Below are 22574 nucleotides of genomic sequence, written 5' to 3' on the forward strand. Positions count from 1 at the left end.
ACACACACACACACACACACACACACACACATTCTCACAGCAAGGGGCAGTGGTTGAGATTTTTTTTTAAGTAAAACCATTAAACCAATCATGAAAACCATTGAAATGGAAAGTACCCCACCAGGTGTTGCTTATCTGCTACTACATAAATGTATGACAATAACTTACTCTTTATCCATATATCCTTATTAAAAAATATTCATTCATGGTTACATATATTTTTAAAAATATGAGACCTATAGGTGTCACTAACAACTGAATCCCTGTAAGCCATTTGTAAACCAGCAAACGCTATCCTTTTATTTGTGCTGTGTGACGCCGCAACATCTCCTGCATGAAAAACCTGTGTGGTATCATTTTTCGGGAGGCATTTCAAGTCAAATGAAATATACAAATACATATTTCCAATTTTTAGGTCAAACAATTCTATTGTTCACTTTAGTTAAAGGCTATTTTATAGAGGCATATTTGTTAAGTATTGTGAAGATAATCCGAATAAAGTCCACAGACCTGTCAGATTTTGTAATATGAGAGCAGAGTAGTACCAAAATTTAATGTTTCTTTCATGTAAAATGTTCAAGTTAGCATACAATACAACACAATTACAATGGATACTCAATTGCTACTTTATTAAAAAATAACATTTAATACTTAATGATACAACACTGTATAACTGTGTTTATGTGTGAGTATGTAAAGGGGGAACACCACTCTTCTGGAGAAGATAGAGTTGGCTAGTTGTGCAGATGTGCATGTGTTGTGTTGCATTCATTACATGGATTTCACTAGTGTGTATCCCAGCACACACAGCGGTACTTGATCTCTGCAAGTATCACTTTTTGCATCATGTTCAAAATTACATTTTCATGATTTTAATTACTGTCATGGTTACTGTTATGGTTCCTTCATGTAAAAGAGGGCCAAATTTCATTGGAAAACTCACAAACCCTGAGTTTCTGACTTTTATAGTGACTGTCAGATATCAATATTTTTGCAGTGCCATCATGTTATGAATGCAGCGTTGGTCCTGAGAGGAGAAATGTCACTGTAACATCTACTGGCTTTAGTCAAAGATGGACGGAGGAAGAGTGTGACAAAACCAGCCGTCAACACTGAAAATAAAACACACACTTCAAAAATGTATCCCATGAACTGTTGTGATGAAATGAATCATGGAAGACTGAACCCCAAGAAAAGACTAGTTCAGTTAATACTGTACGGCCCTAGTATAGTATAAAAAAGATGATTCCTGCATCATCATAGACAGATGCCATAGTGCACATGGTAGATAAAAAAATTGTACAAAGTCTAGTGAATTTTACATAATGTAAGACAACAGTCTCATGATATCCATATTTTAATGGACAAAATGTAGCAGTGACATTAGGAGATGGTAGTACTTCTCAGCTCTTGAAAATGCAAATATACTCAGAGGAACAAGTTATTAAGACTAAAATGGAGTGACAAAATGCCAGGATGTCATCTTGTTAAAAGCCATTCAATTCCATAGTTTCAGTGGAATTCCAGATGCTTTTGTTTACTACATACAAAACGACTACTGGCAGTGGTACATCAAACCAGATGTAAAACAGGCTTCCTTTTTTATCCCGAAATTTATCTAGTGAAGTGAGAAAACAGACATATCATGAATTATTTATGAGTGTCAAAGCTCCACATTTTAATTAAATGTAAACTTATACGTTTTTCTTTCTATGTGGCCCTGTGATAAACTGATGACTCACTCAGGGAGTATCCCACTTCCCACCCAATGTCAGCTGGGATAGACTCAAGCATAATTCTGTGATCCGGATTTGGATAAACAGCTGAAGATGTGACAATTCCTGATTGTCCCAACTTCAAGAAAATGAATGAATGACTGTAAACCCATGGGTCTATTGTGACTAGTTAATAATAAGCTGTGTCTGTGCTTGGTATCTTTCCTTTGTAATGCATCTCAGTTTCAAGAAGAGTGGAACGTTTCCTCATGCTAATTATCTGACTAAGGAAACGCTTGATAATTCAGAGAGGCTAGCTAATAACTTAAATTGTTTCTCAGAAATGTAATACTAAGTAACAATGACAAAACTGGGTACTAGACAAATTCTACTGGGGACCTATGATGTTGAAAAGAATTAGGTCAGATTAAAAAAAAAACTCTCTTAAAGTTGTCAAGTCCCTAGATTCTGGAATAAAAAGCCTCGTCCTAATGGCAGCAATGTTAGCTTTTGTAGTAAAGTTCTCCACATGTATATGAATCACAAACTGGGTTAACGACACACTTCTATCATTGCCCTGAGAAATATGTTCCCTCACGGCTGTGGGTCTGGAGGTGCCTTTTGATTTTGTCAGAACGGCTAAAGCATTTGCCACACACAGGACAACTATATGGCTTCTCTCCGGTATGGATCCGCAAGTGTACTTTCAGGTGAGCCATCTGTGTAAAGCCTTTTCCACATATCTGGCAACGGAAAGGTTTCTCTCCTGTGTGGCTACGCTGGTGCTCCTGAAGTCTGCCAGAGGAGCTGCAGCATTTCCCACATACCCCACAGCGGTAAGGTTTTTCCCTTGTGTGCACTTGTACGTGCACATGTAGGTGGCCAATGTGACTAAATGCTTCACCACAAACCTTGCAACAAAAAGATGAAATGTGGCCTTGTACAGGAGATTTTTGGTGGGGGCAGTCCACAGCGTTGGCTGCTTGGTTGCGCATGTGTGAGGGTTGTCCTCTGTTAGCTCCAGTTCCCTTTGCACCAACCATCTGTCCTCCATTCTCCACCCCAATAATGTCAATGTTGTTCTCATTTGAGCAGTTTGGATTTACTGGTGCAAGGGGCTGGGCACTGTTGTTCGATGAAGTAGAGCCTCTGTGGCCTGCTGCACTCTCTACTTTCACGTTCCTCGAGGGGCCTCGAGATCCAAGGTCTCTATCCCTGTTCTCCACACCCTGGTTCTGTGGGAGGTTAGATGCGTGAGGGCCTTCCTGGGGATACTCATTTGCAACACGTGGGGAAGTGAACATGTTGTCGGGTGCATTGCAAGAACAATGGCCACGAAGCTGATCATCTCCTTGGTTGCCCCGAAGATCTCTTTTATCCTTAATCTGAATAGGGATACGCTCCTCGTGCCCCATGCTGGGACTCCACTCACGCCTTGGATGCTCTCCATCCTCTTCATCCAACAATGCCATGGAAGGACGGTCTAAGAACATAAGAGGAGACAGCTTGTTAAAAATATTAAAAACATCAATGGACAACTTTGTCATTAGCACACAATGCTATTTAAAAACCATATGGTACATTGAGTTCACACAGAATTCCAGGCTTTGCTCAAATGTTTTATGTAAAAATCAAAATAGATTTTGTCAACAATAAAATTGTGATAGAACACAATGCAAAATGACCTTAAAATTATGATGGAAGCATCAGGAACATCTGTAATTTAAAATGGGGTCCTTCAGTCAAGACAGTCCTTTTGCTGCCAACTTTTCCATCAAAGTGGTAAAGAGTTGAACTCATAAAGAGAACAAAAGAATCATTTGTTAGAAACTGTGGTGCCAAATCCCAACATATAAATGAGGTGATCAACCTACAGTACCAGGGTGTCGACCCACAAACTTAAGGAGAGGTGGTCATTTACCCAAATTCTGAATTAACTTGTTTCATGATTTTTTTCATGAGAAATTGGTTATAATAACTAACTAGAATTCAATACATATTTCACAATAACACAATCTTGTAAAACCTAATTGTAGACATTTATAATATTGTATGCGATGCCTAAACAAAATATTCTCTTCGTAGAACTAATTGGTGTACCATTATACCATGGTGGATATTTACCTCCACCAAGAAGGTCATGTTATCACCCTAACTGGTTGATCTGCAGGATTACACAATGACTGAATGCATATGAATGCATTTCCATGAAATTTGGTGGGAGGCCAAAAGGAATTAATTACCTATAGGTCTGTATGTGAATGTGATTGGTTGTCTTTCTGTGAGTGATGAACTGGCAACTTGTCCGCTGGTTACCATACCTCTGGCCTAGTGTCAGCTGGGAAAAACTCCAGCTATCCCACAACCCTGCACGGGATGAGATTACAGGCAATGGAAGGATAAATATTACTTTCGTGACCACTGTACAGTAATAAATTGGCAAGAAATCTGCCATTCCCTAATATGGAGCCAAGACAGTCAGAACAGACATCACTTCTGATCCATCTCTGACTATTATAGAAGTATATCCTACATGTATATCCATACGTGCTATGTTTATCTATTGTTACTGCTATGTTTTTGTCTGTGATAACTGAATTCTTGTGTAACATATGTTGTATGACTGTATTTGTATTGAGCAGAAGTAAATAATTTCCCCTCGGGATCATTTAAGTATTATTCATCTTTGTCCTCGTCATCTTCATATCAATTCTAAAGGTGCATAATTTAAGAAGATCCAATTCCTAATGATCTCCTGAACTTCTCTTCAGTATATCAATTTTACTCTATATACTGTATTAAAGATAAAATTGCTCAAGATATAATCTAATCTTGTAACCTAATATAATACTCTTCCTGAAGGTTATTACTGTATTTCATCTGCATTGATACTGATCTGATGAGTTTGTGATTAGCTGTAACTACAGTAACGTTCAGAAAGCAATGAGTCAGGTGGATGGGGGCATGACTGAATAAAGGTCGTGCACTAGAAAAGTTATGCTGTTATAAGTTCAAAAAGTACGTAAATTAATTTCCGCAAATATACTGAACATTTTAATGCATAATGAAAATAAATAATATCAATGATTACAGCAACAATTTAGGTTTTAGTTTGTATCTGTGGAGTTTGAACTGCAGCAAACAAATGCTATGAAACAACAAGTAAATAGTGTATTTTAATTTAGTTAGTCATGCATTTTATAGGTTCCTGAAAAGGGAAATAGTAATTCGAGTAAAGACTTAGTTAAGACGAACGCAAGTATTCAAGTACAGTGTATTTAAATGCTAACACTAGTGTATGCTAGTCGTGTAGACTAGCTGGATGGCTAACGAACAAAGGTTGCTAACGCGCTAGCCACTTATCGCCAACAGCGGCTAACGTTAACTAGCTCACAACACCCCAAGTTAACTTGCGGGTAAGTGGGATGACACTATTCTGGTGATATTTATTTTGTTGTTTCATTGGTTTTGCAAGCAATTGTTTCCATTTCACCAACCAATGTCACACAACAATAAATATACATGGAATATAAAAAGAACACAACTCCAGTTAGCTTTCAATGCAGCTAACCTGGCCATATTTCAATTCCAGCGTCTCGCAGCCTGCGTCTCAGATGGTCGTTCTCACGCTCCCGGATTGCTATCTCTTCCTGGTATTCCAAAATCGTATCCTCTACAGATTTGTAAATCTCCTGCGCAGCAAGCATGAGACGCTCAGTCAAAAAAACGTTTAAAAACTGCAGTTTTGTCATTTTCTTGCGTTGCAGTCGAACAGTGCTCTTGCAGTCATCCAAAATGGACCAAAAGATGCGCGAGCCAATCACGTGACCAAGATTTGTTGTCTTCTTTTCTTTTTCTACTTCATCTTCTTCTGCCTCTTATACTACAGTACTACCACTGTTACTACTACTGCTACTTCTACTACAACGACTACTCCTAGACTTATTTAGTGATTTTAGACAAAAACAAAATAAAGATTTTAGACAAAATCACAGGTAAAACGTTTTGAAGGGTCACAGAATAGGATGCAGTTTGGGATAATTCACCACACGTCTACAATAAAATATGCAATAATTTTATAAAAATACACTTAATTAAGACTCAAGATTTACTTGGAAAAAGTTGTTGATTAACAAGTAAGTTCGAAATGCATAATGTTAAAATATATCAACACAAAAGGAATGACAAAGAGTTTGGCACCCTGCTCAATATAGAAAAGTTTAAAATATTTGATTTAGGCTTCACAGTATTTATATATTTTCATTCACAAAATGTATAGAAAATGATCATATAGTACAAAAACCCTTGCCTTTTACATCATTGCATGATGTGAAATACCCCCTCTGAATAATAGAAAGTCACCTTACATTTAAGCAGGTGACTACATGGCATCCCTCTCCATGTAGTTTACATTTTTCACATTTGTGCAGTGGTTTTCTCATGTTACAGGTTGTATTGTAGTGTGGACATCTCCCCACCTATATATTTGAATAAGCTCGCTTCAGAAAGTCTCATGCTGTCAGGCTGTCACCAACTCCATCCACTACCTGTCAATCAAGCACCCAACCAATCACAGTGATTCTTTCTGCCATGTCTGCCAGAAGGAATCACGTGAATAATATGGCGTAAGGCATCTGCTATGTTAGGAGAAGAAATAACTACACATGAACTTCTCAGTTAACATACTTTTAGAGTGTCATAACTGTTCTAATAATTTTTATGTTTTTGAGCAGAGAGTCCAAACAGCAGGAACGACACAGAAAACGGCAATAAATTCTGAGTGAAACTGGCTGGCTAGCAAGAACAGTCTGTCCAGCTATGGTTTCTGTTTGGAATGGGACAATGTATGTGGCATCTTAAATGCTCCTCAGGCATCTGACAAAACCGGTCTTTATGTGACTACATACAGTTCTGTTCATGTAGTCAGCTAACAGAACTATCACTTCTCTAAAATTTCTTTTCCCCTTGCTCTTTTTTCAGGTGCCTTTTCCTTTAACGTTATCTCCTTTCCCAATCTCACGATGAGTTATCTTTCTTCGTCCAGTTAGCCTGCTAACATTCATCTACGGCTTCACAATGCCCGCCCAGCGCAATCCATGATTTGCCAACACAGTCGTTAAGTCACCACGTTGATTTTTGACTACGTTGGGTTCGCTTGGTTTATAATACCAGTAATTTTGTTTTCATATGTTTGGTATGAAATATGATATTATTGTTTTATCGTGGAATTTCCATGGGTTCCTGCTAGTCCTAATACAATAAAATACTGTACTACTAATGAAAACTGGAAATGCCAGTGCTATTAATATGCAAATAAATAATGCATCTAAGGTGATATTTAAATATAGCAGAAATATGTATGGATTGAAGATTTAAGATTAAATCTACTTTATTGTCCACACGTGGGGAAATTATCTATACACTCTCTTCACTCTTTTTGCATGTGGTTACAGTCTTTTTGTTAGTCATGCATACACACAGTTTTTGAATACAGGCCCCTGAACACAACACACTGGGGGCCTGTAGGCATGCTATTATGCATGCTAACACATCACAAACAGTAGGGGGAGGCAGCGTGACGGGTCGCTCACAGGCGGTCGCGCCCCAAACAAGCAGCTTGTGGGGGGGCGGGGGCGCGGGGCTTGCTCAAGGGTGCCTCGGCAGTGGCTGGGAGGTGAGCTGACGTCTCCCACCGTCAGCTCACACTCTGAGGGATGTCATAGCGGGAGCGGGATTTGAACCACCGATGGCTGGGCGATCCGTCTTCAAGAAATGTACAAAATGCTAACTTTATGGGTTATGTCTCTAAACTACAACATGATACCATATAAGAGTGAATACCTTTAATGGTGCAATTGTCGCTAAAACATGAACCATCAGTTTTCAGATGACATTGACACAACATTTTGTTGCAATTCTAATGGTGATATATTTTGTACCATCGTGTGCTGTATCACTGCACCCAGTGGTGCAGTGATGCAAAGTGCAGAAACATCAGTCCATGCAAGATTTATTCCTTAATGATATATTGAAAAAAGGTTTTTATCTCAAAAAGTGAAAAGTGGTGAAGAGGACACAAAGTTTAATGATCATCTCTTCTATGTCACAAGATCCCCCTATACACAAAGTTTAACTAAACAAGTGACAACTTGGTAAGATATATATTAAATAAAACATGCCAAGAAAAAATTATCATTACATAACCTCATCCTGTTCAAATTTTTGGAGGAACTGTTTTAACTAACCAAGGTTTTACAATATGTAATATTTTTGAAACATATTTCAATTTCAGCTCATTTAAAGAACTTTTAAATTAATAATAATGAGAAGAATTTTTTTTGTAGTCTTAAGATACAGTATGTCTGTTTCATAAATAGTGTACTTATCATACCCATATAACAACGTCAGGTCAGCCTTTTCGTCACAGAAAAGCGATTATTTCTCCAGTCCTGTAGATGGCGCTACATTTAAGGAAAAATACGGAAGTAAGAAAACGGCTAAGTTACTCCTCCACGTGTGAGACCGTTCAGCACATTGGCAGATCCACGGCTCCACCATGAAGCGACCAAGTAAGTTAGCGATTATAAAAATAACAACCGAGTAACACGATTGTATAAAAACAATTAAAGGCCTTACAGTTGGCTAATACGGCTAGCTTCATCCTGGTTGTATTAGTCGCGACCTGTGTCATAGGGCAATGTGTGTTATTTTCGTTGTAGCTAACAGTACGGGCAGCATGACATACTTCTCTCTTTATCCTTTGTTTTCAGAGTTAAAGAAAGCCAGTAAACGGATGTCGTGTTCAAAACGATATAAAATACAGAAAAAGGTAAGCATCTGACACTACCTTTTACTTTTATGGACTATGAGGCCTACGTGAAGATGTTTGAAACTTACTGAACTGGTTTCCATGTCGACAATAAATGTATTTACAAGAGGCTCTTTGGTCATTTGTTTAGGTTCGGGAGCACAACAGAAAACTAAGGAAAGAGGCTAAGAAGAAAGGTGTTAAAAACCGAGTAAAGAAGGACCCTGGCGTGCCCAGCAGTGCTCCTTTCAAAGAGGAGGTCCTCAGGGAGGCCGAGCAGAGGAGGCTGCAGGTTGGTTGCTCTTTGCGACTTTAAGGCAGTTAATTACAGTGACTACTTGTATAAATACAGTATGCACATTCAGTTTTGTACTGAAGAGTGGGTTAAATGATCTTATGTACCTTAGTCATCTTCGTCAGTAATCAGTCGGTACTTAAGCGTGCTTGTAAATGTGCAGTATTTTTAAGCCACTGGAAGTGTCTTTTCCCAAATTACTTTTGTGTATATTACAGATTGAAGAAGAAAAACAAAGAAAACGACAAGTTAAGATAGAGGAACGAGCCAAGAAAAGGAAAAAAGAGAAGGAGTCTACTCGTAATGAAATTGAACCCCAAGCCAAAAAGGCTCGACAGGTAAAAGACAAACAGATTCAACTTTTGGATCAACATATTTTTTTTTCAAAATTCTGACATTATTTTGATACCATAGGATAACATTCAAAAGAAATCTGTGAAACAAACAACCCCAGACAAGAACTCAAAAGAATACCTCTGCGCAGAACTACTCAAGGTAAAATTAAGCAACTTAAATCAGTGTTGTAATGGAGAAAAGTATAGTTTATTTGGTAAACCTGACATTAACATGGCTTCTTTACATTTCAGGTAATAGATACATCTGATGTAGTGATAGAAGTCCTCGATGCCCGTGATCCACTTGGTTTCAGGTGTCCAGAGCTGGAGCAGGCGGTGATTCAAAGTGGCAATAAGAAACTGCTTTTGGTTTTAAACAAAATAGGTAAATCAACATTATTTTTTGTATATTTATGGTTTGTTTTTAAATATGCCAACTTTTGTTTCTGATTGATTGTTTCTGTTGTAGATCTGGTACCAAGAAAGATTGTGGAGAAGTGGTTACGGTGTTTGGAAAAGGAGTTTCCTGTTGTGTTGTTCAAAGCATCAACACAGATCAAGGACAGAACAGTGGTATGAGGTGCATTTTAAAAGTCACTGATCCAAAATAAATACATCCCGCTTCAAAGCGGTGTATTGTAATTGTCAGCGTTTGTGTGTTTGTCCGTCCGTCCGTTAGTCAACCAAATATCTTCGCAAAGAAAAAGCACATTACTCCGTCGGCAAAGGTGATAAAATGAGATGATGACCGTGACCTTGAGAAAACTAGGTCAAGGTTTAATTTTAACTTTTGCACACTCAAGAACCGGATAAGATAGAAAGATGAGGGAGAACGCCAGTGTAACACCGTAGGTCAAAGCAATAGTTTTGATCTGTGAAAGTAGGTCAGAGCACTAGCTTTGATCTTTGACCAATGCAACTAGATCAGGGCAAAATTTTGAATTTGAAGGTGTAGCGGGACGTTGCAGTCTGACTGCATTGGTTCTTGTTAGATTTGTGAATGAAGTTAAAGCTACTCTGTCTGCTTGGACTGTGGGACATGAAACACGGGTAAAATTCAGTTCATATTTAGATCGAGGTGTATGTGATATAGCACATATTCCAAAAGGACAAAATGGAAAGGATTATGATGTTTTGACGTAATATGGTAAATAAAGGGCAGGAATATTTTTTTTCATTATTCATTAATATAAAAATAATTCGGCTACATCAATACTCACTGAATTTTCAGCCCAACATTGCCAAGGCCAAAATAGTTATTTGCCTCTCCTCCCCAGTTTTAATTGCTTTATTATTGAGGAAAGTGCTGCTAATCGTGTATCTACATCAGTGTAATAAGGAGGACTGAGAAAGTTGAGCAGCTTTTGTTGTGCTGTTATAACTGGTTATAACCTCCAAGATTAAAAGCAACCCACACAAATTAAGTGACTGTGTCATTCACAGAACTAATGTGTGCTTGTGAACAAAATAGATTTTGTTTTGTGTGAGTCAGAAGCTTCAGCCAATTCAAATGTTAATTTAAAATATATTTGAGGGTGTTCTCCTAAAGTATCTTTGTATTTTTCTTCCTCAGAAAGCTAAGAAAAGCAGGATAGTTCCCTCCAATGAAACCCTGATTGGATCTCGAGCAGCAGCCTGCTTTGGAAAGGATTGTCTCACTGAGCTGCTTGGAAGTTTGGCAGCTAAAATCCCAAATGAAGCTCCACTCAGAGTGGGAATAGTTGGTAACCTCTGCTTCTTTTCATATAAAGTGTATTTCATCACAGGAGATTTAAATACATCCATAGAAAAACGAGACCGTATTTGTCACCATCTGGAGAAATTTCTTTCATTACAGCAGATCAAAAAATAGAATAAAAACAGCATAAATTTAGCAAAAATATAGTTTCGGGGTATCTAATGAATTAGATTGTGCTTTTTTCTTTTTGTGTCCTTTTATCCTCAGGTTTTCCTAATGTGGGAAAGAGCAGTCTCATCAACAGTATGAAGGGGACCCTGGCGTGCAACACAGGTATCAAGAGAGGCATGACAAAGTGAGTGACATGCACTCTTTCTCTCTGATTATGTATCTTCAAATCAAGTTTGATGATTCTTTGATTCTTAGTTACCAACTATTCCCACTCTGAGTGGATGATTCTTAGCATTGGCATCGCTGGGGTCTGCACAGTAGTCACATTGCAGGACATGAGTGTCAAGAGTTCAAACACTTTGTGTTTTACTTCATACATTTCCTCCTACAAGAAGAAAATAATTTAAAGGTGTCATATTTCTCATTTTCTTCACCTGAGTGACAGAAGTTTGTGTGATTGAACCAAATTTAAGGTTTTTATTTAGACAAGTTGATACTGTACATGTAAGCTGTGCATGTACAGTGTATGTATCTTCAAGCTGTTAAGGCTGTTTGCTCAGTGTGAAAGCCAGAGGCCTGTACCATAAAGCTTGATGAACCTAGTCGGGCTTCCTCTTACTTATCTGGCTTCACTTACCGAGACATCCACCCTCCGGATTTTCGGTACCATAAAACCGGCTATCAACTCACTAATTCAATTCAGGCTTGTCCAGTCTAGATCTGTGCATGCTCACATAAGAAGGGCAGAGGTTGCTGCATGCGACCAATCGCAAACATAGAACAAACCGGCCCGAGCCGCATATTTCAAAATGGAGGAGCAAACAATAATAATAAATACGAGCAATACAAATCAATAATACAGGCAAAAAGCAACACAGTTGCAGCTGCCAAACGGCGCCAGGATCGCTGGCACAAAATCGCCGACTGTGTCAATGCGGAAGTTAGTGCCATTATAATATTACTTCCCCACTATGACTGCACTTGTATATCTGACTACAGTAACGTGTGTGTTCCATAAATGTATGTGTGTATGACATTTTTCGTTATGGCATGTGATTGTAGCCCCCGCGACTTTATGAATAGCTCTACATACTGTGTTCTTCCCGAGGTTTTCGGCATCGCCAACAGAATACATAAAAGTACCTATGAATGAATCAATCAATCCATGATTTACTTAAACACATAATTGATTAATGGCATTTTATCTGTGGCTTGCTTGTAACCCATCCAACAAGGGATTTAAGGACATCATAATAATTACGAACATCACTAAGAAATATATTAACTGGCAAAGAACCTCAGTGCAATGCACACTGTCTGCGGGACTGTCAGCGCGTGGTTGCGGTGCGTTACATTACTGATGTAAGGCTCCAGCAGCTGACAGATGTAATGTAACCCCTCTCCCCAAAACCTGTACCTTTCGTACAGTGATTGTCAGGCAATTCAAACGGATTACAGCGATCTCTAAATATTCTCTCGCGCCTGAGCGCTGTTCGCACAAGCTGTGCACCAAGATCCACCGAGTTCTCATAAAACGGACAGCCCATTTTCCAAGAGAACTGATTGGTCAGTAGGTGGGGCTGTTATACCCGCTGAGCTCTGATTGGTCAGTAGGTGGGGCTGTTATACCTGCTGAGCTCTTATCCTGAACTTATCCTGTTCCGGAGCAGGTTAGGTGTTCAGCAAAGGTTACCGCGACAACGTAGCCCGATAGAAAGCCACCTTTATGGTACCGAAAAGCCAGGGTTAAGCCTGAAGTTATCTCACTAAGCCGTAATCCAGCTTTATGGTACAGGCCTCAGGTTGCTTTTCCATGTAACATGGAAAACTTTGTGTGCATGTTTACTGGAGGTGTCTTAACGTTTTTCTATTTTCATGGAATGATTAATTCAATAAAGGTAGTAATTCAAGTCATCTAATGAATAGTCTTTTATGTTTTGTTATAATGTAATTAGCATAAATATACAGGGAAATGTTTGTCAGTGTCATGCAGCCCTATTTCCAGTGTATTTAGCCAAGTTGTTAATGTTGTAAAAAGTAGTAGTCAGTATGTCAACATAATCAAATATTCCTTGCATCCACCTCAGTTCCATGCAGGAGGTGAACATAACAAAGAATATGAAGCTAATTGACAGTCCAGGAGTGGTGGCTTTACTTTCAAATCACCCAGCATCGATGGCACTGAGAAGCCTGAAGGTGGAGGAGAGTCTGGAGAGCGTGGTGGAGGCTGTTACCAGTCTGCTCAAACAGTGTGACAAGACTGAGGTATGAGTTCCTGTCATAGGAGGCAAAGGAATCAGGTGTTATCTTATAAAGTGTTTTAATAATAACCTGCTCCTAAACTTGTTTTAGGTCATGCTTCATTATAATGTCCCTGACTTCAGAAACCCTCTGGAGTTCGTAAGCTTGTTTGCCAAAAAGCGTGGATTTCTGCAAAAGAAAGGAATCCCTAACATGGAGCAGGCAGCCACAGTTTTCCTGACTGATTGGACAGGGTGAGCATTTTGTGTCCAAGAGAAAAAGAAAAGGTTGTTTAGCCATAGTGTGGAAATGAGGACAAAAACACGTCTTGATGTTTCAGTGAAGACTTCTATCCAACTCTGATCCAAGAATTGCAAAGAAAATCACAAATATTGGGGTTTATTAAGCAAGGGATGTTTTGTTAGATGTGATCTCACAGCATCTGTGTCTGGCTTGGCGTCTCTTTAGAGCCAAGCTGAGCTACCACTGTAAACCAGAGGAGAAATGCAGTCTCCCCACTTACATGTCTGATGCTGTGGTGGCTAAGATGCAGAATGACTGGGATCTAAACCGACTGAAGACAGGCAATCAGGAAACTCTCAAAGGTAATATTTCAATGATGCATGCATGACAACAGCAAGACTGCAGTAAAAGGGTGCTAAACTGCTCCACTTGCATTCCTGACCTGTCTCGTTGAAGAATATTTGGTACGTTATCGAAGATTAAATGTGACAAAGGAGACCTCAAAATATTAAGCGCCTAAACTCCCCACGTCAGGCGAGTAGAAGACATTGTCATAATTAAAGCAATTGATCTCCTCCTTCAAAAGGAAATAAGAAAACTAAAAAAAAATAAAAATATGTGAATGTTTTTTTGAAGTATGTTGGCTGTCATCAAATACTAAATGAGGACATAATTTTCAAATGCAAATTTTCCATTCAAACTTTAGAAATGCCTTCCTGCTATTTGCATTAATTGGTATGGGATTGTACAATGTTAGCACTTTTTGAAACAAGGTTTAACAGCCTTTAAGAAGTTTTTATTTGTCAATATAATATTGTACAACAAAATTGCAAGGTTATTGTGAAGCTCTGGTCCTGAGCCACTGCACCCTGATCGCCCTGCTGCTACCTGCCAACATAACCTAATGTTCCTAAGGTGCATGTTTTCCCTGATGGGTGAAAAGCAGAGTATCCGGAGAAAACCCATTCAGACATGGAGAGAATATGCAAACTCTATACAGAAAGGCCTTGTTGGGGATGATGGGATTTGAACCCATTACCTTCTTGCTGTCAGGCAACAGTTCTAACCACTATGCCACTGACCTTCAGTGTAAAGAGTCATGTGACCTCCTAGTCTTGATTTTTATCAAAATACTGAAACAATGTTAGTTACTGTATGTCTGGGTTAGTGAAAATGAGCTTTGTGGTTTGTTTTTAAAGGTGCTAAATTTCCGAGCATATCCGACATTTTAAGCTTCACCTCGCAAGGGCCGACAGCAGGACTGCTGACCTCTGAGAAAAAACCTGATGCTGCAGCCATGGAGACAGAAACCAGTCTGAGTGATGAGAATAAAGAGGTAATTTGTTTTTTCACCTTGGATAAACACACACTTATTTTGGTCTCCTGGAAGTGAGGACAAAAATTCATGTCTTGATATGTTTGTGAAGACTTCTAATCCAACTCTGATCCAGCTAACTTCACTTGTCTTGTAATCACTTTGTATCTTGAAGACTGTGAGACTTTAAATGTATGTCATTTCTTCCTCAAGCTTGAACAAACCATTAAAGAAGGAAACAAAACCACAGAACTGGAGAAAACGGATGAGTCAGTCACAAGTAAGTTGTTTTAAAATTAACGCTTTAAAAACTAAGATCAGTACTTAAAAGGCCTGTTTTATATTTCTCTTTCTTCTTCAAAAACCAGGCCAGGTGCAGAACCAGTCTTTCCCCATCAGCATCAGCTCCTCCACAGATGATGCCTACGACTTCAATACAGATTTCAAATGAGCATCACCTTTAGACTGTTGTGCCTGTGCGTGTCTGGCCTGATGATCTGGATACATGGGCATACTGAAGTTCAGAGTCACTCGTAATTGACTGGGATTGGGTTTGAGTGGCACTGCTGGGTTGAGTGATGTGAAGGTGCTGTTGGTGTCTGTCTTCAAACTGATCTGGAAGAGAGTTTCTGGACAAGGACAGTCCTATCCATGATCCAACACTATATTTTTTAGATCACTTCAATTTTGTATGACCAGGGAATTTGAACTCCATAAAGTAGTGACATGTTCTTTTTCTCCCAACTCAAGTTCACCAGCAAGATGGTGTCGATGCAGAGCTGTAAATAGACAATAGCCTATAAATGTAATGAATTTTGTCTTTTTGATTTTGTGCCTCTACTTGCTGTCTAGCTGTATTTTGTCAAGACTCGACCATAACAACTGTTCTAGTTTTTGTCATTTTATCTGCACTTCATTTTAGTTTTCACAGAAGACATTGAAAGATGACTGGGACATGAACTCATGCAAAAACACAACAAATGAAAAAAAAAAAAAAGTTTAATTACAAGTAACTGATAAAATATTTAATAGACAAGATGACCCTTTTGACTTGTATGATAAATGCATGAGAACTTTGAGCAAATGTGTTTATAACTTCTGCAGAGGTGAATTATCTTAGCTTTTTTCATAGATTAAAAACCAAACAATTGACACAAGGCAGCACAGATTTTGTCTTCACATCTGGTAGTTTGTATCAATCAGTTCATATTTATGAAAAATGTCATTCAAAATAATGCAGTTAGAGAATTGCTTTGATTCCTGCTGGAAATGCTAAAGGAATTGTTGACTGCAGTTAATATATGAATAATAAGTTCCGGTACAAAAGAGATCAATACTTTTCCACAGGGAGTGTTGAATTGAGGTAACAGCAAACCTACAGTAAGGAAGTGTATGATCACAGCTACTTAAACCATGATTACAATTGCCAAACAATTCATAATTCTGGTAAACTAAAAAAAAAAAACCCATCTCATTACTGCCGAATGGGACTAAATCAAACATGTGTAAAGGTCATATATGCTTTTGAGCTCTAGTCATTTTCTGGATTAAGCTCTCAATATGGGTAGCAAAACTGTCCATGCTTTGAGTGAATTGATTTGCTTTCAACAGAGTATTACATGAAACGCATGACACGGCAATGGTAGTAAGTAGTGGTTGTAAGTATCTGTACTGCAAGCACCATTAAGACGCAGTGGGTCAAGAAAAAATGCTAAATGTGAGAGTAACAAGTCAATATGCTGGGAGGATGACAGAAAAAGATGGAAAAGTCCTAGCATATTTCCTGAGGTATCCAAGGGTGAGGTCCTGCTGGCACTTGACTGGTATAAAGTTCCAGTTTAATTTTGTTTGTTGCTTATATGTCTTCGAACAGGAGTGAATTTTCCTGTGGGGTCTGAAATAAACCACTTGTCCCAGACTTCAGCAAAGGAGGATGTTCTGCCCCAGGGCTTATAATGTCCGTTCCAGTGGAGGAGTTTGGCAGCTTTTACAAACTGAGGAGAATAACGGTTTCCAGCTCCTGTAATGCCTGAGAAAGATAGTTGAACCATCACATTAAGTTTCATATCACAACATCTCAAGCAGGAATAACATTTTAATACTGTATTGGAGTGTATAAAAAAAAACACCCTTTTCAGTAACATCAAAACCTGCATCCCTAACTTGAATGGGAGCTTGCTGAGTCATTAGTGGTTTCTGGCACAAATATATGACTTTATTTTACAACAGAACTTTATTGAACTCTTGATTTTGAAGCTCTAGGAAGCAGCTTGCTTTGCGTGATGGCTGTTGGCAAGCTAAAATATAGACTTGTTCCCTTAGAAATACTTCTAAAAATTTCTCTGCAATATTTATGCCTTTATGGGTCCGTTATCATGAGCAACTGTCACACACAGCTCTTATAGAAGTTGTCAACAAGCAAAATGAGTTTGGTTTCTATATTGTCAATGTACATTAATGCCCTGTAAGTAACTAAATAGAGCATACCAAGGTGCCTTATGTGCCACATTGGGTCAATGGTGGAGTGACATTTGTAGAACACAATGAGTAGTGGAGGGGTGGTAACACTGTCTCCCAGAGTCTTGCTGTACAGGTCCTCCCTGATGAAAATGACAAATTCCGCTTGTTATGAAATTACTTTTTAACCACACTATGTTAAGTGTAGAATGGACAAAGATTCTGACATTTTTTCCCTTCAATTTGTGCCTTAACCCATCTTTGCACCACTGTACATAATATACCGTGCATTCAGTTCCATCCAGTGCTCCAACTGCTGGGTGATGTTCTGATTTTTCCACTCTGTCAGGTTGGCGATGATGAGCCCAGGGTTGAAGGAGCAAGTTTTGGCCCTCATCTTAAGCTTCTTTATAGCCTCCTTCTTGAAGTCCAGGAAGCCTATATAGTTGTTCTATTGAAAATAATCATCTAACCATCATGATACAAAATAATAGATTTTTAATAACTGAAATGGCTCAGGTAAGAAATGCCCACCTGATTTCCAGCTCCTCGGACAATGCCCTTTGCAGAAGCTGAATCACAGTCATCTGAAAAGGCAGCTGCATGGCCTGGTTTAAGACTAGTTTCATACAGCTCTTGAATATCCCCTAAGAGTTGACAGGAAAATTTTATTCCCTCCTAAAGAACAATCTCATATTGTTGGAACATGCCTTGAAATGTTACATGAAACACATTCTCAGAATGTAAATAGAAAAAGTCTTCTTAGATTGGTGGTATATACTGTAGTTGGTACTTCTTTTCTTACCTTGCACAATAACATCATCATCCAAATAGATGGCTTTCTCTGCTTCAGGTAAGAACATGGGTAGATAAAACCTGGCAAAAGCTAACTGAAAAACAGATTATTAATGAAAAAGATTGCAAAAGATGAATAGCATAAATCCATTCTCTGGCTTAGTGATTAAATATACTTGCTCACCGGTTTTTCCCGCATCTGTGGATCTTCAGATATCTTGCTATTCAGGAGCTCAGGCTTAAAAATTACAATTTTATATTTGATATTTTTAAGCTGTGTAGAACTAAGCCACAGTCTGGTGGGTAAAAAGAGGATATGCCAGATAATGTTAATTTACACCACATAGGATGAACATTTCACAAGTTCTTTTTAGCTAAGGACACAAAACTGCAATTCATAGAATGACAGACTTGCTTGATTGTCTTACTTCAGGTGATCCACGGTGTCATTCAGTGTTACGATGGTGAAGGCCACATTAACTTTAGTGTTCTGGTAGGCGCTGTTCATGGCAGCAACCACAGCACCAAGTCTGTCTTCAGCAGCCGTGATGAGCACAGGGACTTCCACTCCACTTCTTATTTGTGGCCTGATGTCTTGAGACAACTCGGATTCAAAAGGAAGAATCACCCCAGAATCTGCATAAAGACGTATTTTGGAGATGATAGGCATCAAACTCCATGGATTTAATTTAATGCTCCTGGTTTTCACGAGATGTTTCATGTCATTCCAGAAAAAAAATAACAAAAAACAATATCCCAAATATAAATACAGAGTATAGTAGTTAATTGAAAGGGCAATTCTCCCGGCACCAAACATACCTGGGGTTTCCTTGCGTAAGAAGTCACTGAGGTTGAGAAGATTTCGTTGAATTATAATCAGAAAAGCCACAGCCAGCAATACGAGGATGATCACGTTAACTGAAACACAGCGACAAGCGGAATACCAACTAGTTCTCATCAATATCAGGACAATAATATTTGTGTTTGGAATATACATTTCCATTCATTTTTTCCTTCATTGGTCAAATTTAACGTAACATATGGTTCGAAGATACAGATAGCTAACTACCCCATTAGAGCTGACTTACCTCTCCTCAGTGTCATGACAGCGCTCTAAATAAAACAAAAATAATACTACAAGATCTCAAATTGGTCACAATGCAGCTCAATCTGTAGTAGCTGTCTAGCAACCGAGGACTGACGTGAACCCGAATTGTTGCTGCACCATTGCCTGCACAGATGTCACGAATAGAAAAGTTATTCGTTTCAGGCTGTTCTTATACCACAAAAATACGTTCTGCGCATGTGACGTCAGCCTAACAAACACACACGAATGGAAATACAGTACATACAAACTTCTGTACTTAAAACCTAGAACCAAACTGCCAACTCAACATCAACAAGTTGAACCTACGGCCAAATTTGCACGTAGGTGGTGGGTGTCTTCGTGTTTGCCTGATTATAAAGTTGATTTAGCTGGCTGTTTGCAGTGTAAAAAATATTAAAAGTTAAGTTGAATTTTATATAAATGTTCAATAAACAAAATTTACTTTTTATTATCGATATAAATGAGGACATTTTGAAGAAAATGTAAAAATAATATCAGGCAATGGTCTAGGCAGCATTTTACCCAAGCCATGTTGTTTTAGGATACGTGCATCTGCACAGAAGTTATAACGCTAAAAACACCAGTGGGTCCTTCATAACGTGACGCATCTTTTTGAAACCGGAAGTGAAATAGCTTCACTTTGCATCCGAAGCTGTCTTTTTGTGCTCGCTCGTTTTAAGTGGAAAGATGTTGTCAATATTGAAGACCATTCCCACGCATATGGTAACGATTTTTTTTTAAATGTAAAACTATAAAGTAGGCTTCATAATATGTATGTTTTGTTTATCAACCTTAATCCCTTGCTACCGAATGCTGTGGGTAAGAAAAATGTAACAGCTGCGATCGTAATTTACGATGGGGTTCAAATCCATAACAAACCAACGTTTGGGTTCATATTTTAGTACATCCCATTGAAATAGAAATACCTGCGTTATTCATTAAGGTGGGGTTAGTTCTTCATTATCCTGGCGTCATCTGTCTTCATACAGGCACGCCGACGTTTTAACTATTACCTATAGATGGATTGACGTCGCCTCTTGTAAATATATGAACGGATGTTGTGTCCTTATTTTGCAGGACTATAAAGGGCAGAAGTTGGCAGAACAGATTTTTCAAGGGATAATATTCATCTCAGCGGTAAGGAACAATGAGACAATCAAACCATCCTTTCAATAAAGTTGTAATTTTTTGTTTTTTTTAAATCCCAATTTCCCCGAAGGAGTATTCCAAGGAATTAATAAAGTTTTATCCGTTTATCATTTCAATATATTGATCTTGAATGCCATCGTGTTTTCACCTGATGTCTGGTCACTTCTTAGTTTATTTCTTCTTTTTAGGTGATCGGATTCCTGTACGGCCTCATTATTCAGCAGTTTGGGTGGACGGTGTATATAGTCCTGGGTGGTTTTGTCGTGTCCTGCGTGGTAAGGTTTTTTTTTCATTTATTGTCTGCTTTACTGTGCTTATTTTCTGCTACTTTTAAACTTGGTATTTTCAAAAATTCAAGCCAGTACCATTAACTGGGACACATAATGTGAAATTCTTGCATGTACAGGAGCAAATATATGTGGTATATATCATATAAAAAACTTATTATGGAGGGGCATAAATAACAAAAAACTCAATTTTTCTTTTGTTCTTGTCAGTTGACCCTGCCTCCATGGCCGATGTACAGACAGAATCCTTTGTCCTGGCAGCCAGTTGTACCGGATACATCTGCAGAACCCAGCCAGAAACCTCAAGAATCCCTCAAGAAGAAGAAGCACAAATAACTCAGAACTCTTGTTGCCCAGCAGTCAACACGTGCTTTTATATTGGAAATTAGTTTAAATTTTGTCTCTCAGTTCAAATGTAAAGTTTGTGCAAATAAAACATACAGTCTATACAGTCAGTAATGAAATGATTACATGACCAAATACAGTAATAAACATGGTCCCGTGGTTTTTTTTAAAAGGAATTTGTGCATATGTCTGTTTCTTCCTATGCTGGAAAATTATTGTGCACAAGTATGCTATTTCATTTTTACCTTCACTGTGGAATTTTTTTGTCTCCTAGTAGGAATACTACGGAGCCCCTTAGGGGACATGGAAAGAAAATAATAAAGGTCCATTTTTGCGAGATCTCAAAAAACTTTTGTGAGATCCTACAAAACTTGTGCAGGATCTCGCAAAGCTACAGGTATACATACTTCCGGGCCGTCTTGACTTTATTGAGGAAAAAAGAATGGAGGACACCCATCCATATGAGCAGTTTATTGCGTTTTATTTTGAAATCGACCTAAAATATAAGGACATTCAAGTAATGCTTAGTAGGTGGCACAATTTTTGCGTAAGCCAACGACATTTGATTCTCACTGCAAGGGGATACACTCGTCGCAAATCCTACTCTGACTTTTCCTTCCTGGTGGACTTCATACACAGAACTCCAGTCCCCTGGGATGCTTCATGGGTACTGCTGGATTTACGCAAAATGCAGGGCACACAGTCTGCGTGTGAGGAAGGAGGATGTACACTTGGTGTTGAAGGAGCTGGATCCCACAGGAGTGTCCTTGAGGCAGGCAAGGCGTCTTAGACCGTGGAACTACTTCTCTAAAGGACCCAACTTCATCTGGCACATCGACTCCTATAACAAACTGAAACCATATAGCATTTGTATTAATGCAAGTATCCATGGTTTTTTGAGGGAAATTGTCTGGCTAAATGCTTACACAACAAATAGTGACCCGGAGCTGATTGGAGGATACTGCACTGAGATCATACAGCGTTTAGAAGGCTGCCCCAGAGTTGTAAGAGGTCACTTGTATAACTCATATCACATCGTGAAGACTACTTGTATATAAAATGGGAGAACACAAACTTATGACAGTTGCCACAGCAACACAGAGAGAAATAGGAAGAGGGGCAGAGGTTGGGGGGAGGGGGAGGGGGTAGATATTTAATGTGCGTTTTTGTTTTGTTTTTCTAAATGACTTTGTCCCCACCTTGTTTTCCCAATAGGACAAGCTTGATGACACTGCTACTGTTTGGAGCACACTCCATCAGGCCATCAAAGAACTTGAATGTTCCAAGTGGTCGCCCCAATACTACGTATGCCTTGCCTGAACTCTATGGGACAAGTCACTTTCTTTCTCCTGTTGAGGAGGACCATATTCAACAGTGCAAAAGCGAGTGTGTCTTTCGCCTGACTGTACCTTGTGATCCTGATGTGTATGAACTCTGCAATATTATTATGGCTGAATCCCATCTGACTCCACCAACAGATCCATACCAGGCTTTGAACTTGTATATGAACCCGAGAGACAATATTTAAGTATATTATTTGTTGTTGCTGGAACGGTATTGATCCTGAATCTGAATGTTTTGGGCTTGACATGCATGAAAAGGCAAACATAGAAACATGTTATATGGCACTGT

The 22574-nt window shown here is 38.7% G+C and overlaps 4 protein-coding genes and 2 non-coding genes across 10 annotated transcripts; 4 read left to right on the top strand and 2 right to left on the bottom strand.

Annotated features, from left to right (window-relative positions):
- Positions 1–540: 540 nt before the first annotated feature.
- On the bottom strand, positions 541–5498 carry LOC137595368 (zinc finger and SCAN domain-containing protein 22-like). 4 transcript variants are annotated; one of them, XM_068315426.1, is made up of 4 exons: positions 5287–5498; positions 3959–4082; positions 3401–3481; positions 542–3198 (listed from the first exon to the last, which is right to left on the bottom strand). In XM_068315426.1, exon 4 carries the CDS (start codon positions 3185–3187, stop codon positions 2285–2287), a length of 903 nt encoding a protein of 300 aa, XP_068171527.1. In that variant the 5' UTR covers positions 3188–3198; positions 3401–3481; positions 3959–4082; positions 5287–5498; the 3' UTR covers positions 542–2284. The 4 variants fall into 4 exon arrangements, with proteins under 4 accessions (XP_068171525.1, XP_068171524.1, XP_068171527.1 ...); XM_068315425.1 differs by having other exon boundaries at positions 3401–3510; XM_068315424.1 differs by lacking the exon at positions 3401–3481 and having other exon boundaries at positions 541–3198.
- Positions 5499–8195: 2697 nt separating this feature from the next.
- On the top strand, positions 8196–15619 carry gnl3 (G protein nucleolar 3). Its single transcript, XM_068316197.1, has 15 exons — positions 8196–8284; positions 8486–8544; positions 8675–8815; positions 9037–9156; positions 9233–9313; positions 9406–9538; positions 9623–9726; positions 10727–10877; positions 11099–11186; positions 13090–13267; positions 13355–13497; positions 13712–13848; positions 14686–14822; positions 15015–15081; positions 15170–15619. The coding sequence occupies exons 1-15, from the start codon at positions 8272–8274 to the stop codon at positions 15250–15252; spliced, it is 1635 nt and encodes a 544-aa protein (XP_068172298.1). The 5' UTR covers positions 8196–8271; the 3' UTR covers positions 15253–15619.
- Positions 10491–10622, top strand: LOC137596043 (small nucleolar RNA SNORA47). Its single transcript, XR_011035507.1, has one exon. It is a non-coding gene; the product is annotated as a small nucleolar RNA SNORA47 (small nucleolar RNA).
- Positions 13548–13619, top strand: LOC137596046 (small nucleolar RNA SNORD19). Its single transcript, XR_011035510.1, has one exon. It is a non-coding gene; the product is annotated as a small nucleolar RNA SNORD19 (small nucleolar RNA).
- A 141-nt stretch (positions 15620–15760) lies between the features above and the next one.
- On the bottom strand, positions 15761–19461 carry glt8d1 (glycosyltransferase 8 domain containing 1). 2 transcript variants are annotated; one of them, XM_068316199.1, is made up of 9 exons: positions 19142–19461; positions 18873–18971; positions 18482–18689; positions 18238–18349; positions 18064–18148; positions 17793–17905; positions 17543–17709; positions 17289–17401; positions 15761–16830 (listed from the first exon to the last, which is right to left on the bottom strand). In XM_068316199.1, the coding sequence occupies exons 1-9, from the start codon at positions 19155–19157 to the stop codon at positions 16640–16642; spliced, it is 1104 nt and encodes a 367-aa protein (XP_068172300.1). In that variant the 5' UTR covers positions 19158–19461; the 3' UTR covers positions 15761–16639. The 2 variants fall into 2 exon arrangements, with proteins under 2 accessions (XP_068172300.1, XP_068172299.1); XM_068316198.1 differs by having other exon boundaries at positions 18873–19461.
- A 293-nt stretch (positions 19462–19754) lies between these two features.
- spcs1 (signal peptidase complex subunit 1) lies at positions 19755–21118 on the top strand. The gene is made up of 4 exons (XM_068315989.1): positions 19755–19884; positions 20239–20298; positions 20499–20585; positions 20808–21118. The coding sequence occupies exons 1-4, from the start codon at positions 19849–19851 to the stop codon at positions 20931–20933; spliced, it is 309 nt and encodes a 102-aa protein (XP_068172090.1). The 5' UTR covers positions 19755–19848; the 3' UTR covers positions 20934–21118.
- Positions 21119–22574: the final 1456 nt, after the last annotated feature.

This window comes from Antennarius striatus, chromosome 5, assembly GCF_040054535.1.
Source record: "Antennarius striatus isolate MH-2024 chromosome 5, ASM4005453v1, whole genome shotgun sequence".
NCBI classification, from domain to species: Eukaryota; Metazoa; Chordata; class Actinopteri; order Lophiiformes; family Antennariidae; genus Antennarius; species Antennarius striatus.